At 47.8% G+C, this 17,698-nt stretch overlaps 1 protein-coding gene across 1 annotated transcript in view; it reads right to left on the reverse strand.

Moving 5' to 3' along the window:
* Positions 1 to 1,036: 1,036 nt before the first annotated feature.
* LOC140417815 (uncharacterized) overlaps positions 1,037 to 17,698 on the reverse strand; it is a 35,444-nt gene continuing 18,782 nt past the window's right edge. The window contains exons 4-6 of the mRNA XM_072501268.1: positions 15,099 to 15,194; positions 13,054 to 13,137; positions 1,037 to 2,244 (exon numbers count right to left, since the gene is read on the reverse strand). Coding sequence (XP_072357369.1) covers positions 1,180 to 2,244; positions 13,054 to 13,137; positions 15,099 to 15,194 — 1,245 coding nt within the window. The 3' untranslated portion in view covers positions 1,037 to 1,179. The remainder of the gene's footprint in view (positions 2,245 to 13,053; positions 13,138 to 15,098; positions 15,195 to 17,698) is intronic.

A 17,698-nucleotide genomic window follows, 5' to 3' on the forward strand; every position in this document is an offset into this window, starting at 1 on the left:
TTCTTCCAGTCTGTCTCCAATTCTCCTTCCTGTCTCGGGCATATGGGTCTAGGTAGCTTGGTGTTGTGATTTGTGTTGTTCTATTGTCTGTCTGTCTCCAGCAGGTATTGTTGTCTCTCGATAATGACTGTGCTCCTACCCTTGTCTTCTGGTTATGAACATATCCGTATTGGAGCCAAGTTCCCGGATTGTCTGTCTTTCTCTCCGGGTGAGGTTCTGATTGTTTCTTGTATTTCACGACTGTGACAGGGCAGAGACCAGATTGAAGGGATTCAGACATGGGAGTTCTGGGAAAGATAGGCAAGGATTTGGGAGGTGACAACATGTTCAAAGAGTTTGGAGAGAGGTTGAAGATGGGGCAGTAATTTGTAAGGATGGCAGGGTCAAGGGTTTGTTTTATTGAGGAGGGGGTGATGATGGCAGATTTGAAGGACAGAGGGACAGTACCTGAAGAGAGAGAAATGTTGACAACATCCATGGACACAGGGTAGTTGGCTGATCAGTAGCTCAGTGGGAATAGGGTCGATGGAGCAGCAGCTGGGTCTCATGGACAAGATGAGCTCTGTGAGGGCATGAGGGGAGATGGGAGAGAAACTAGAGAAAGATGTGGGTTCAGGGCTCGGGAAAGGATGAAATTTAGAGACAATTTGGTCCGGTGGGCTCATGGAAGGTAGGGAAGCAGCAGAGACAGCTGATCGGATTTACTCCATCTCAGTCACAAAGATGCTCCACAAGCTCCTCACACTTCTTGTTGGAGGTGAGGATGGAAGAGACGGGGGAGAGCGAGGGTATTTCAAAAGGAACTAACTAACAGGGGCTGTTTAGCACAGGGCTAAATCGCTGGCTTTGAAAGCAGACCAAGGCAGGCCAGCAGCACGGTTCAATTCCCGTAACAGCCTCCCCGAACAGGCGCCGGAATGTGGCGACTAGGGGCTTTACACAGTAACTTCATTTGAAGCCTACTTGTGACAATAAGCGATTTTCATTTTTCATTTCATTGTGTCAGAGATATTAAAAAGTTTCAACACACTGCGTATTTCTCACAAATCTAATTTATTTGACTTTTAGCCAGAATATTAGCCCCTGTAAATAGGCTGGAGTTTGTTATCAGCAGAAAGAGACCCAAATGAACATGGTTCAGTCCTGAATGTGAGTAACAGCAACATCCAATCACTATGGTTACTTGTGGCCTCGTTGGTGTCTCAGCAGGTGGGATAACTGAGTGAATCCCTTCCCACACTTGGAGCAGGCGAATGGTCTCTCCCCAGTGTGAATTCGATAATGGTTCTGCAGGGTGGATGACTGAGTGAATCCCTTCCCACACTCGGAGCAGGCGAATGGTCTCTCCCCAGTGTGAATTCGCTGGTGTGTGGAGAGAGCGGATGACTGAGTGAATCCCTTCCCACACTTGGAGCAGGTGAATGGCCTCTCCCCAGTGTGAATTTGCTGATGTGCAGTAAGGTGAAATGATCGTCTGAACCCAGTCCCACAGTGAGAGCACCTGAACGGTCTCTCGTCAGTGTGAACACGTTGATGGCTTGTCAGATTCCCTGAACTTTTATAGCACTTCCCACAGTCTGGACATTGAAACGGTCTCTCATCAGTGTGAACGCGCTGGTGATTCAGCAGGTGGGCTGAAATAGTAAATCCCTTCCCACACTTGGAGCAGGTGAACGGCCTCTCGCCAGTGTGACTTCGCTGATGTACAGTGAGGTCAGATGATCGTCTGAACCCAGTCCCGCAATGAGAGCACCTGAACGGTCTCTCGTCAGTGTGAACACGTTGATGGCGCATCAGTTCCGCAGAACCTTTATAGCACTTCCCACAGTCTGGACATTGAAACGGTCTCTCATCCGTGTGAATTCGCTGGTGACTCAGCAGGTGGGATGACTTAGTAAATCCCTTCCCACACTTGGAGCAGGTGAATGGTCTCTCCCCAGTGTGACTGCGTCGATGAATTTCCAGCTTGGATGGGACAGTGAATCCTTTCCCACAGTCCGCACATTTCCACGGTTTCTCCTCAGTGCAACTGCATTTGTGGCTTGTGAGGCCTGATGATCGGCTGAATCCTCGTCCACACACACAACACGTGTACGGTTTCCCCGCACTGTGAACAATGCTTTCTCCTTCCATGTTCAATGATATTCCGATGATGTTCAGGGTATGATAAATTGAGAACTCTGTCAGATCTTGATGTGAGCTTGGTTTGATTCTCCAGACTTTGAAGCCTCCCCTTCGACCACCCTGTGAAATGGATTGAAAACAGAAAATAGGGAGTGAGAGGTTGGTGAGGTTGTGAAATTTACCTGAATGAATCTGGTCATTTGTGGGGCCGGCACTGGGAAAAAGTGACCATGAAAACTGCTGGATTGTCATAAAAACCCAACTGACCTCTTTGGGAGGAGAGAGAAAGAGGTGAAGAGGGGTTTTGTGTATCTACAAGACATATTAAGAGAGTAGTTGGCAAAGCAAATTCGATCTTGAGCTTCATAAACAGTAATATTGACACCAAAACTATGCTTCTGGTGGTGATTAGCACGACTGCCTCACAGCACCAAAGACCAGGGTTCAATTCCTGACTTGGCGACTGTCTGTGTGGAGTTTGCACTTTCTTCCCGTGTCTGCGTGGGTTTCCACCCGGTGCTCAGGTTTCCTCCCACAGTTCAAAGAAGAGCAAGTTAGGTGGATTGTCCTTGATAAATTGCCCGTTAGTGTCAGGGTATGTGCAGGTTAGGTGGGGCTATGGGGTTACAGGGACAGGGTAGGAGTGCGGGCCTAGGCATGGTGTCCTTTCAGAGAATAGGTGTAGACCCGATGGGCCGAATGGCCCCCCTCTGCACTGTAGGAATTCTATGGCTCTAATTCTATTCTATGAATCTTTATAAAGCTCTGGTTACAACTCTTCAGGAAGGATCTCAAGGTTCTTGAGAATGTGCAGAGGAGATTTACCAGAATGGTTCCAGCAAAGGAGGTTGAGGGAAGATTTGATTCAGGTACACAAGATTATGCCAGGTTTCAATCGGGTGGACAAAGAAACTCTGTTTACATTCACTGGTCGTACAAGCAGTCTGGACACAGATTTAAAGTTTGGGGGAAAACCTGGATTGAACTATATAAGATCCTGAGGGGTCTTGACAGGGTGGATGTGGAGAGGATGTTTCCTCTTGTGGGAGACTCTGGAACAAGGGGGTCACTGTTGCAAAATAAGGGGGCACCCATTTCAGATGGGGGTAAGGATTTGTTTTCCTCTTGAGGATTGCAAGACAGAGGGTGGCATAGTGCTTAGCACTGCTGCCTCACAGCACCAGGGTTCAATTCCCACCCTGACTGTGTGGAGTTTGCACTTTCTCCCCGTGTCTGTGTGGGTTTCCTCCGGGTGCTCCGGTTTCCTCCCAGTTCAAAGATGTGCAGATTAGGTTGAATCGGTTAGGATTGTATTCGCTAGAGTTCAGAAGAATGAGGGGGGTTCTCACAGAAACCTATAAAAAGTGGTGGCGCAGTGGTTAGCACTGCTGCCTCATGTCGCCAAGGACCCGGGTTCGATCCCGGCCCACTGTCTGTGTGGAATTTGCGCATTCTCCCTGTTTTGCGTGAGTCTCACCTCTACAAATCCAAAGATGTGCAGGGTAGGTAGATTGGCCACGCTAAAACTGCCCCTTAATTGCAAAAATAGAATTGGGCACTCTAAATTTATATTTTTTTAAAAAACAGGGCGAGACAGAGTAGATTCAGGAAGGATGTTCCCAATAGTGTGTGTGTCCAGAAATAGGGGTCGCAGTCTGAGGATACGGGGTAGACCATTTCGGACAGAGATCAGGAGAAATTTCTTCACCCAGCGAGTGGTGAGCCTGTGGAATTCGTTGCCACAGGAACTAATGAAGGCCAAAACATTGCATGTTTTCAAGAAGCAGTTAGATACAGCACTGAGGGCGAAGGAGATCAAAGGATATGGGGGGAAAGCGGGATTAGGCTATTGAGCCTAATCAGCTCTGATCGTAATGAATGGTGGAGCAGGCTCGAAGGGCCGAATGGTCTCCTCCTGCTCCTATTTTCTACGTTGCTCTGTATCTATGCATGTGAATGGTCCAGGAGGTATAATAATGTTTTTACACAGCCAGTGGCAATGACCTTAAACTTGCTGCCTATGATGGAGTTTCGAAACAGACACAATAAATCTTTTTTTTTAATTGGATAGAAACCTGAGAGAAATAAACCTGTGAGGATACAGAGACAGAGCAGGAGAATGACTCTGACTGGATTGCTCCAGATAATAATAATCTTTATTAGTGTCACAAGTACGCTTACATTAACACTGCACTGAAATTACTGTGAAAATCCCCAAGTCACCACACTCCGGCGCCTGTTCGGGTATATAGAGGAAGAATTCAGAATGTCCAATTCACCTAACAAGCACGTCTTTCGGGATTTGTGGGAGGAAACCGCAGCACCCGGAGGAAACCCACAGCAGACACGGGGAGAACGTGCAGACTCCGCACAGACAGTGACCCAAGCCGGGAATCGAACCCGGGTCCCTGGCGCTGGGAAGCAACAGTGCTAACCACCGTGCCGATTAGAGAGCTAGCATGGACTCAATGGACCGAATGCCCTTCTCTGCCCATAATGTTTTTTTTTTATTTTTAAAAATAAATTTAGAGTACCCAATTCTTTTTTTCCAATTAAGGGGCAATTTAGCATGGTCAATCCACCGAGCCTGCACATCTTTGGGTTTTGGGAGCGAAACCCACGCAAAGACGGGGAGAACGTACAAACTCCACATGGACAGTGATCCAGAGCCAGGATCGAACCTGGGACCTCGGCGCTGTGAGGCAGCTGACTCTGACATTTTTGTCCAATCTCGCCTTGTAATTTAACCCCGGGGTGTTCAGATATCACTCAGGTAAATCTGTGCTACACTCGCTCCAAGGCCATTCTCTCCTTCCTCAGGTTTGTTGCCCAGAACTGAACACAGTTCTCCAGGTTTGGCCTAACCAGGGTTTGTGAATCTCGTGGCTTTTCCAGTCACACTGAGACCTGAAATCTTCCCTCACAGACAGAACAGACAAACCTTTTACCTTCCACACCCAGATGCTGCTGATATTCAGGTTCTGATGAATCGAGTGACTCTGTCAGATTGCGATGTGACGTTTGGTTTTAGTATCCCGTCTGTTAAACCTCCACTTCCATTATCCTGTAAATTTACAGAAACCTCACTGTCAGTTTAGGATCGAAATTCACAACAATCTCTCCTCACCAACTTTGATTAAATGTATTCCTGGAGGTTTGATCACATGACCTGCCCCCATCCTCCAGCCATTAATCGGTCAACACATCCATCCTTGTGACACACTGCCTTCCTCGGCCAATTGGGAAGCAAAAGGAGCATTTCCTCACAAGACAGTGATTGACTGTCAGCCAAACAACCTTTATCCCATTTTCAATATTTTTATATCCACTGAAGGGAAATGTTCAAAAATCTTTACTGTCCCAATGATTTTCCAGACACCCAGACATGAATCTCACCAAGGCAGAAGGTAAAATTTGAATTCATTGAAAGTTTACTGATGACCATGAAACCATTGTCAATTGTTGCAAAGACCCATCTGGTTCACTCCTGTCCTTCAGTGAAGGAAATCTTCTATCCTTACCTGGTCTGGCCTACATGTGACTCCAGATCCACAGTCAGCTGGTTGACCCTTAAAATGCTGTCTGAGATGCACTCAGTTCTAGGGCAATTAGTGCTGGGCAGTGAATGCTGGCCCAGCCAGCGACACCCACATCCCGTGAATGAACAGAAAAGAAAATCTGCCATCCTTACCTGGTCTGGCCGACATGATTCCAAACCACAGCAATGTGGTTGACTCTTTAAATGCCCTCCGAGATGCCACTCGGTATAAGGGAAATTAGGGACGGGCAATAAATGTTGGCCCAGCCAGTGACTCCCACAAATAAAATCCTGGAGACTCCAGCCAGTCAATCTGGGAGAGTTGGCATCCGGTCTAGGCTCGCAGCGCACAATAATATTAATAATCACGTATTGTCACAAGTCGGCTTCAATGAAGTTACTGCGAAAAGCCCCTGGTCGCCACATTCCGGCGCTTGTTCGGGGAGGCTGGAACGGGAATTGAACCCGCGCTGCTGGTCTTGTTCTGCATTACAGGCCAGCTGTCTTAGCCCACTGTGCTATACCAGCCCCTTCCCTGCGGCGCATTGTCCTCTGTAGAGATGGCGGCCGGTAACCCGGGCCTGTCACCACTCAGCTCTCACTCTGTTCGGTGCTGTTTAAGACAGGACCATTAACATTTTACTCGGGAGTTGAAGCCTCCACGGGGCTTTATGAAGCCTCCCAGCTCACTCCGCGGACCATTAACATTTTACTCGGGAGTTGAAGCCTCCACGGGGTATTTATGAAGCCTCCCCGCTCACTCCGCAGCTTCAATTGCTCCCCAGTCACCCACCGGCTCCAATCCTGGAAGTCGCTCGATTGTTTCCCGCTCCTCGCACCGTCAGCGACAACCTGCACTGCACATGCGCTGGTCACAGCCCGAACGCCGCATGCTCCAGTCACAGCCGGACTCTGTGCATGTGCGAGGAGCTTCTGTCATGTGGATAGAGCACATTCTCAACTGCTACACATGTTGGGTAATAAACCCGCCATTGAAATGGATATTTTTGATATAAATTATGCTTTGCGAACTGATTATGTAGCCACTGGGTTGGCCACTTCCCAACTTAAATTGGAGATCCGCAAAGAATGCAGGGAAATTCAGTCAAGCCAGGAAAAAAACTAGCAGGTGCAAAGTTTCCTGTGTATTAGAGCTTACAGAAACCCAGACAGCACTGAAACCAGCATCCATCTGCATATTAATGAGCGATCCCCGGGAACAATTGGAAACATTTAAGGGAAATAAGGCCAACCCAGACTCCTCAGCGCCAGCAGGAGCAAAGACAAAGGAAGGTCAACGGACACTCAGGAACCGCCTAGCGATCAGGGAACAGCTCCAGTATTGGAGAAATCGATCCAAGTGATCGGAACGTAGTCCAATCACTTGGAACCAGGTACGGGGTCCCCCCCGATTGGCGCGAAGCCCCTGGGGACTATAAAGTAGGGTCCCCAAGTTCAATTCGTCCTTCTTGGCAGGGTCACTCAGCAGCTCGAAACAACCCTTGACAGTGACCTGCTGAGCTGCCGCATCAACCAAGTAAGTCTCCAGTCAACGCACGCTACGAGATAGGCGCTCCTAGCTACCAGTCTATACCAGCTTTGAATCCTGCAGACTCAGAATCGAACAAAAGGCCATTTGTTCCCCTGACCTGGTGGGCCAGTTCCAAAGCTAAGTATAGGCCTTATAGTGTTAGAGATAGTCTAGTATGTAGAGTTTATGCATGAGTAGTGATTGACTGTGTGTAATAAATGTGTTTTGATTTGAAACTTACTAACTGGTGTATTGAGTTATTGATCAGCACTTGAACTTGAACCTCGTGGCGGTATCATAAAGATACCTGGCGAGTCTAGAGCAAAGGTTATAGAAACAGAGCAAATGAAGTAAAGACACAACGGGCAACAAATTAAGAGCCAACCAAAGTTAGCAACATTATTACGATTAGCAACATTGGGCCAAGGCAACACCCACACCCTAAGAACAAATAAAGGAAAGTTGGCAGTTAGAAAGGCAAATGCAATGTTCGCATTCATTTCAAGAGAGGTACAAGATGAACGGGGATGAGAAACATATCAGCCATGATCGAATGGCAGAGCAAACTCGATGGGCTAATTCTGCTTCTCTATCTTTTTTTTTAATGAGGGGATCTCATAGAAACATTTGTAAAAAATAATTATTGGAATCCATCCCAGACCTGGATACAGATCAATTGATTCTTGGCGGAGACTTCAATTGTGTTCTGGATCCTAAATGGACTGGTCCAAGCTGATTCAACCACAACAAAAACATGAGAAAGAAATGAAGCCGGACAGACCACCCGGCATCGACCCAGGCACCAGAAACGACAACAGCAAACCCAGCAAAAGAGTTTTAAAAACTGTTCCCATCAGTCGATTGTATAAGGATTACGGTTCACAGATTTAAGATTGTGAACAAGATCTACAGGGGAGATGGGAGGTAGACTTTTATACAGTGAGTGATAATGATATAGAACTCAATGCTTACACACAAAGGTCGATAATCTTCAGGTCCTGGTAACTTGAACAGTGGTGTTAGAAGAATTTGATGTGAGGACTGGTTGTGAGTTTCCTGTCTACGAATCTCTTTCCAAGCCCCTGTGAATGAACAGTAACAAGTCTTACAACACCAGGTTGAAGTCCAACAGGTTTGTTTCAAACACTAGCTTTCGGAGCACTGCTCGTTCCTCAGATGAATTAAGAGGTATGTTCCAGAAACATATATGTAGACAAATTCAAAGATGCAAGACAATGCTTAGAATGTGAGCATTTGCAGTTAATTAAGTCTTTACAGATCCAGAGATAGGTGAAAGAGGTTTACAAAGGCATCACTGTCAGTCCAGAAATAAAATTCAGGCAAGATAAACATTTCTCCCGGTTTGAGTTTGCTGTGTGTAAATCCTCCCCTACTAATCCCCTGTAAAAGGAGTTTCCAAAATTAATCACCGCCAGTCCAGGATAGAAATTCACACCATTCTCTCCTCCTGCTCCCTGGTCCAGGATGATCACTCATGCCCCCCGCTGCACACTGACCCTTTTGTCATCAGCTGTCCCTCGATTTGAGGTGACGTCTACTCAAGAGTTGTGAATTTCTATTCTGGGTCTACATGTGGCTGAACAGAGCCGCAGAGCTTTGAATACATGGGACAGAATGTCTAATAAGACAGTGAAATCCGGAGAGCAGGATTGGCTTCCTTTCCTTTCCATCTCTGCCACCGCTTTCCATCATCAATAAGACACTGGGACTCAAAGACTAATCCAGGTTGATGGACAGGTTGTCTCCATTCTGAACAATGGGGAACAAGCTCCTCCCACTCATTGAAACATCGCCCCGACAAAGATGACAAACGCGCATGCGCCCTGACGCACATCCAATAAAGATGGCGGCTGTTAACCCGAGCCGAACATGAGGAGCTGCAGCTCCGCTCAGTACAAATGGGGTCCCGGAAACTCTTTTCCGAGGTTTGCAGCTTACAACAACTTTACACAACATTTCCGCCCACCCCCGCGATCTCTCGCTCCCTCCATATTGTTAAACGCCTCTCACCAATTTCGGATCTGAAGAAGACGCTCTTCTCCTTCGCTATTACCCACACTGCGCATGCTTCAATCACAGCGGGCCCCGCCCTTCATTCACACCGATTAGTTGGAGGACCAGCTGCTCCCAGTCCCACCCCTCCTCTTCCTATTGGTCCTGAGCTGCCGTCAATCACCTGGGCATTGTGACGGTTCCAGATGGTGAGAGCGGCCACAGGCTCAGGCTGACTGTCCAATAATAACAGTGAGAGTCTCAGTGGGACAATCAGACAATAATAATGGAGATGGGACCCAGAGGGGAAACAGCAAAGGATTCACTTACTTTGAGTGTAAGAAACACATTGTTAGTTCCAATAGGTCAGGCTGCAGTGTGTGAGTGAACACATCATTGGATCCAGTGTAGAATCATAGAATCCCTACAGTGCTGAAAGAGGCCATTTGGCCCAGTGAGTTTACACCGACCCTCTGAAAGATCACCCTACCTTGGCCAAACCCCCACCCTAACCCCGTAACCCCACCCAGGGACAATTTAGCACTGACAATTCACCTAACCTGCACATCATTGGACTTTGGGAGAAAATCTTCGCAGCCACGGGGAGAATGTGCAAACTCCACAAAGACAGTGACCCAAGGTCGGAATCGAACCCAGGTACCTAGTGCTTGAGGCAACACATGCTAACTACCGAGCCACCCCCGTAACTCTGTCATGATTAGGCAATAACCTGCCTGTTATTCCAATTCTGGTGTACGTTACTCTGTCACTATTATTATTATTTTTTTTATTCTCCTCCATTTTCACATTTTCTCCCACATTTACATCCATCAACAATAAACAATAATCAGCAAGATATGTCAGTCCCCATAATAACAACAATGATCCCATCTACCCACCAACCCCCAAACCTCAACCCGCATGTTTGCATAAACAAATGACAAAAATAAATCAGGGATTACCCGTAATCACCCTTAATCTTACACAGCTCCCACCCCCCCACCCCAGGCCTCCAGCTCCTCCCGTCCACTGCCTCTTGTAAAACTCCTCCCCCTACCCTCGGTTCCTTACCCCCCAACTTTCCACCCTGGCTAGACCACTCGGACCCTGTTCTGCCAGGCTCTGATGGCCGCAGCCTCTCCCCCCACCTCACTCCCGTTCACTGGCCGGCACACACCGGCCAGCGTGGAGGCCCCCGCCTGGGTCCCTTTCCCACTTGCCCTTCCCCAGGAAAGCCCAAAGATCCCCTTTTAGCTCACAAACCCCGCCTATCCCCAAAGAACTCTCATTTCGAGTGAGAGTCCCATCCCTTCCCTCGTCCAAATATATACCACCTTGGCTCCTTTAATCTCTACACCCGCGCGCAGTGATACAAAAAAGAAGAAACTACAGTCATGAGGTTACATCGGCACATGGCCATTCCTCAGTTTGTCAGTTCTGCCATAGTCCTTCTGCTTTCGCAAACTCCTCCGCTGCTTCCGCCGTTCCAAAATAAAAGTCCCTGAGCTTGTAAGTCACCCTCAGCTTCGCTGGATATACAATGCCGCACCGCACCTTGCTAATGTACAGTGCTCACTTCACCCGGTTGAAGGCAGCCCGCCTCCTTGCCAGCTCCACCGTAAAGTCCTGGTATACACGTATACCAGTTCCAGCCCACTGCACCACCCGCTTCTGCTTGGCCCAGCTCAGGACCTTCTCCTTCACTCTACCTACGGAAGCACAGAGTCACTGCCCTTGGCGGCTCACTCGCCTTTGGTACAGGCCTCCACGACCGATGAGCCCGATCCAGTTCATATCGGGAGGGGTCCTCCCCCTCTCCCAGTAGTTTTGCCAGCATCGCGGCAAAATACTCAGTCGGCTTCGGCCTTCAACTCCTTCGGGCAGCCCCACAATCCTCAAATTCTGTCGCCTGGATCTGTTTTCCAGGTCTTCCATTTTTCCTCGCAGATTCTTGTTCGTGTCCATCACCTTCCGCATCTCTTTCCCCATCGAGGTAAGTTGATCACCGTGCTGCAATACCGTCTCCTCCACATCCTTCAGCGCCTCCCCTTGCTCTCGCACCTCCGCCACTGCGCTCGCCACCTCCGTCCTCACCGGGGAAACCGTCTCCTCCACCAGCACACTCAAAGCCTCCCTCATCTCCTTCCTCACCGTCTCCATGCATTTCGCAATCTGCGCCAACTGCTTTTCAAATTCCGCAGCCATCACCTTGGTTATTTCTTCAGCCGTAAGCAGTGCGGCCTTCCCTGGTGCTCCAGCCTCCATTTTTCCTGGTGACCCCACGATGACCTTTCCACTCCCCGACGGACCTCCAGCTGGGTTTTTTTCGGCCGTTTTTCTGCTCACCTTCGACATTTTTCTTTGTTCTTTTTTTCCTCCTGTGTCTTCTCAGTGCCTCCTCCGTGCCTTCTCCCTTCTTCTGCCGCCTCCGCGGACCCTGGGACCGGGCTTAAAGCCCCGAAATTGCCGTTCCCGAGCAGGGGCTCTCCATTGTGCGGCCGCCTCCCGCCCGCCGTCACCGGAAGTCTGTCACTATTATTATTAGACAACAACCTATCTGATATTCCAGTTCGGGTGTGTGTTACTCTGTTACTGTTATCATTAGACAATAATAGGAGGGCAAGATGCAAGGTAGCATTGATATTTTGAGGTTTCTGTGTTATAGTGAGTGTCACTGGGAGGTGTGTGATAAAATAGGACTGGAACCATCATGATAAAGGGTGGCACGGTGGCAGTGGCTAGCACAGCTGCCTCACAGATTCGATCCCGGCCCCGGGTCACCGCCATGTGGAGTTTGCACATTCTCCCTGTGTCTCCATGGGTCTCACCCCCACAACCCAAAGATGTGCAGGCTAGGTGGATTGGCCACTCTTTTGAGGTCCACCAACAAAATAGAACCAAGGAAACAAACTTAGGGACAAAGCAAAAAGGGCAGCTCCAGTTAGGGGCACTGCCTGAATGTGACAAAGATCAGCAGAAACTTAAAAAATCTAATGAGAGTGCATTTAAAGGGGTGAATAAAGCACCCCAACCCCTGCGGTACCCACAGGGCATGTGAGGCTATGATGGTGCCCATGGACACTGCATGCTCCCTTTCTAGGGACACCCAGCTGTGAGTGTAGTCGCGGAAAAGGGGCAAACAATCTGGTCAGGTGACCCCCTCGGTCGCCCGCTGCCTGGACCCATAACTGACATGCTTCACCAGGCCCAGAAGCAGGTTCACAAGGAGATAAGTGGCGCTGGTTCGCGAGGTCTTCGGCCCAAGTAGGACTCAGCAAAACAGTCCGTGCTCCCACCCTGGAACACCCACCCAATGGAATCCACTTCCTCCCGGCTGGTGTGTGTGGTCTTCAGTCCGGGAGGGGGCTCAGCAAACACACAGCCCACTCGATCCTCCCTGCGCTGGAACAAGCACACCAGATAGAATATGGAGGGTTTTGTCCTTGCTGAAGGCAGATCTTATCAGTTGGGAGAACTGGGCAGAGCCGGGCCCTCATCCCGGGAGGGGCCCAGCAAACAAGCAGTCCAAAGGGCTTTACTCCCATCTTGTTTTTGAAGTTGCCTCCTTGTTGTTGTCCTTCTCTCCCCTCGCCTTCCTTCTCTCACCTCTCCTTCCTCCAGGCAGCTCAGCAGCATTCAGCACTGGAAACAGGCAGCAAACTGAGCAACGGCAGCAGCAACAGAGAGAGAGAGAGAGCAGCAGCCACTTTTCACCACAGCAACAACCTCACAACACCAAAGTTTGCACAAGGAGTGCCAGCTTCAGACTGGCCATGCTAAATTGCCCCTCAATTGGAAACAAATAATTGGGTCCTCTAAATTTATAATAAATAATAATAATACTCACCTCTGTCACAATTTCAGTGTTTCCAAGTTTACAATCTCCTGCTGCAACCTTCGGCTGGAGAGATATCGGAAGCTTTGGAAGCAGCTGTAAAAGGAAATTACAATGGTCAGAAATGTTAGTTGAGGTTAGAAATTAAGATCAGACAAACATTTATCTTAGTTTGAGTTTACTGGGTGTAAATCCTCTCCTAACCCCCGGTAAAAGGAGTTTCCAAAATCCATCACTCTTCGAGTCCAGGATAGAAGTTCCAAACATTCTTTCCCCCTGTTGCCAGTCCCAGGATTATATAATGTGGGCTATACATGCATTGGAGGCAGTTCAGTGAAGGTTCACTAGTCTGATTCCTGGGATAGGAGAGTTTGTTTTATGGAGCAAGATTGAGCCTGTTTGGTCTGTACCCGGTGGAGTTTAGAAGAATGAGAGGTGATCTTATTGAAACATCTAAGATTCTGAGGGCTTTTGATGAAAGAATATTTTCCCACATGGGGATTCAAGAACTAAGGGGGGCAGTTTAAAGATAAGAATTATCCAATTTGACACTGAGATAAGGAGAAAGGGGCTGGTTTACCACACTGGGCTAAATCACTGGCTTTTAAAGCAGGCCAGCAGCACGGTTCAATTCCCGAACCAGCCTCCTAGAACAGGTGCCAGAATGTGGCGACAAGGGGCTTTTCACAGTAACTTCATTTGAAGCCTACTTGTGACAATAAGCGATTTTCATTTCATTTCATTTTTCAAATGTCTTCTTTCAGAGGGTCATCAGTCTGTGGATAAAAGCAAATTACTGCTTTAAAGCAGATGCTGGAATCTGAAACAAAAACAGAAAATACTGGACAATCTCAGCAGGTCTGACAGTATCAGTGAGTCTGGATGACGCTTTGTCAAAGCTGAGTTTGTGGAATTTTCTTTCCCAGAGAGTAGTGGCACTGGGTCACTGAATAAACTCAAAGTTAAGTTAGTCCTTTTTTATACACTGGGTTGACAAGGTTTTTTGGGGAAGGCAGGAAAATGTAATTCAGGGTACATTGGATGGCAGAGCAGGGTGAATAGCCTACTCCTGCTGCTAATTCTGATGTTATTATTCTTGTTTTTCAGATTGCCACACATGGCAGCAGCACCTTTCCCCTCTGGAGGGGCCTGTCAATCATCGAGACAATGATTTTCTCTCCTGGTCACCAGGATCCGGAAGCACCGCCTCTGTTACGTCATCAAGATGGCCCCTCAGCCGCGCCGCTAAACAAAGATGGCGGCCGTGTAACTGGGCCTGATACCGAATAAAAGCTCCGCAGCTGCAAACGCGGGATTTGCAGGGTCTTATTCCGGCCTTGTGACCAGCAGGAGGTGTTTATGAAGCCTTCACTCCCTCCCCACCCCGACTCCCGGCCCCATTCCTCCCTCCGCCTCACCAACTCTCATCGCCCGAAACGGCCGCTCCCGCACTCGCGGACCTCCGAGCAAAGTGACACTGCGCATGCTCCAGATACGCCCAGCATTGCGACTGCGCACTGGGCTCCTGTGGAGTGACTCGGGCACATTCACAGTCGCAGGGAATGTTGGGTAATAGCCGCACCATTGACATCGCAAGCAGCTAATACAAAATAACGTGATTACCAATAAAATAATCAAACAAATTATCAATGCATATTCTGCTATTCTTCATTTCTCAAAATGATTAAATGCTGCTCTCCTGTGGAACAGTGCAGAACTTAAGGTTTTTTTCCCCAATGGGTCCTTTTTCTCCTCCCCAGAAGATGCAAATTCTTGTTGGGTTCAATCCCAGAATCAGTAATTCCTCCATATTCTTCCCTCTTGCTCGTGATACTGAATGTTTAGTGTTATCTAAAATGATCCAGCACTGATGGAAGTCACCCGCACACCATGTCTGTACTGACTCTGTACAAGAGCTACCACTTTTCCTGGTTAAATTCAATTTGCCACTGTTCTGCCCATATAACCAGCCCATCTGTATCATCACATAATTTAAGGCTTTTGCCTCGCTAGTTTCCACACCAACAATTTTCCATCTGCAAACTTATCGATTGTACCTTCACATATTTCAAATCCTCGATTTTATATATAATTACGATTGATGGCTGAGGATGCACGAGGTCTCCATCAACACCTGAACCTGTGTTTCCTTCCTGTGAGACAATCAAAAGCTTTAATAACTCTGGAGAAACAATGCTGTAAAAGCTGGTGTTCTGGCCAAGACTAATAACTGGGTGCTGCCTTGCCTGTCTCTGAATGTACTCCACTCCTGCCTCTTCACTCCCCACTTATGTAATAAACATTGACCGTAATGACTGGCAAGAGTTTGCTGCCAATCAGTCACTATCATGACAGCGTGCCCATCAAACTGCATCACTAGGACGGCACAATAGCACAGTGGTTAGCACTGTTGCTTCACAGCTCCAGTGTCCCAGGTTTGATTCCCGCTTGGGTCACTGTCTGTGCAGAGTCTGTACGTTCTCCCCGAAAGACTTGCTTGTTAGGTGAATTGGTCATTCTGAATTCACCCGAACAGGCGCCGGAGACTGGCGACTAGGGGATATTCACAGTAACTTCATTGCAGTGATAATGTAAGCCTACTTGTGACAATAATAAATATTATTATTATTATTACTTTTGAATTCCAATGCCTCAATGAAGAGGCAGAGAGGGATCTCTGCCAAAGATCTGCGGGTCGAGAAACACCTTTGCCAATCTCAGAAAGACCACACAAGAAAACACATGACCCTGAGTAGATGTCACCCTCGAAATGAGGTACAGCCGACAACCTAACAACAGAGGAGGAGCAGGTCATGAAGGTGTCTTTCAACAAGTTCTAGCACTGTTCTAGCTCTTGGGTTTATGTTGGGCATCGGGTAGGCTTTGCTTTTTGCTTCAACAACAGATGTCATCGCTGCTGAGTGGGTCTCAAACCAGTCTTTGTTGTGGGTTCCACCTTTACCAAATGTTGCTGCTGCTGTGTCAGAAATGATTCAACTCAGTGACTTCCAAACTTCATCGGTAACAATGTTGATTGATTACGTTTCTATTGATGAGCCTGTAAAATATTTTACGGTTTGATTTCATGTTGATAATTTAGTTTCATAATGCTGGTGTCACAGGGAAGAATGTGTAAGTCAGAAAGAATTGTCAGCAATGATTGATCAGCATTTTCCAATTGGAGAACAGTAGAATGTTTCAGAAACTGAATTATAGATTTTGCACCAAAAACTATTTAAGATGAAAGTAAAAGTTCATAACGCTATTGCAAGTGTGTTCCTGGGAAATATCTTGAATAAAGAGGAAAGATGTTTTTAAAAAGAGACACTGCAGCCCCAAAAATCAGTGACGAATCCAGAATGTTAAACTGCAGCCAGTTATACGGGTTGTTGACATCAGCAGAAATAACCAAATATTGTAAGACCATCAATCTTGTATGTGATTAACAGCAGCAATAACAGCAGGGAAGCTAAACTAAATTTAAAAATTACGCATTGTTAAACCAATTAAACATAATTACTTAATTACTTAATTATAATTTAGAAGAGTATCTAAGCCAGAGATCGGAGAGTACTGTATTTAGCTTTCACATTTATAGTAGAAATCCAGTGCTAGGAAACATATAGTTAACAGTAACGTTTTTTAAAAACTTTTAAATTTAAGTTACTAATTAATTGACGCAATGTCAATTAGAGGGGTGCAGTGCTCTGACTGTGAGATGTGGCAGGTCCAGGAGGCGTCCAGCGTCCCGGATGGCTTCATCTGCAGAAAGTGCACCCAACTGGAGCTCCTCACAGACTGCATCGTTCGGTTGGAGCAGCAGTTGGATGCACTTAGGAGCATGCAGGTGACTGAAAGCGTCATAGATAGCAGTTATATAAATGTGGTCACACCCAAGGTGCAGGGAGAGAAATGGGTGACCACCAGAAAGGGCAGGCAGTCAGTGCAGGGATCCCCTGTGGTTGTCCCCCTCTCGAACCCTCTTTGGATACTGTCGGGGGGGATAGCCTATCAGGGGAAAACAGCAGCAGCCAGAGCAGTGGCAGCACGGCTGGCTCTGCTGTTCAGAAGGGAGGGTCAAAGCACAGAAGAGCAATAGTCAAAGGGGACTCCATAGTCACGGGCACAGATAGGCGCTTTTGTGGACGTGAAAGAGACTCCAGGATGGTATGTTGCCTACCTGGTGCCAGGGTCTAGGATGTCTCCGAACGGGTAGCAGGCATCCTGAATGGGGAGGGCAAACAGGCAGAGGTCGTTGTACATATTGGTACTAACAACATAGGCAGGAAGGGGCATGATGTCTTGCAGCAGGTTTTCAGGGAGCTCAGCAGAAAGTTAAAAGACAGGACCTCTCGGGTTGTAATCTCGGGATTACTCCCTGTGCCACGTGCCAGTGAGGCTAGAAATAGGAAGATAGAGCAGCTAAACACGTGGCTAAACAGCTGGTGTAGGAGGGAGGGTTTCCATTATCTGGACCACTGGGAGCTCTTCCGGGGCAGGTGTGACCTGGATAAGAAGGACGGATTGCATCTAAACTGGAGAGGCATAAATATCCTGGCCACGGGGTTTGCTGGTGTCACACAGAAGGGTTTTAACTAGTATGGCAAGGGGGTGGGCACCGGAGCAATAGGTCAGAAGGTGAAAGCATCGAGGGAGA

Source organism: Scyliorhinus torazame, chromosome 5 (assembly GCF_047496885.1).
Source record: "Scyliorhinus torazame isolate Kashiwa2021f chromosome 5, sScyTor2.1, whole genome shotgun sequence".
NCBI classification, from domain to species: domain Eukaryota; kingdom Metazoa; phylum Chordata; class Chondrichthyes; order Carcharhiniformes; family Scyliorhinidae; genus Scyliorhinus; species Scyliorhinus torazame.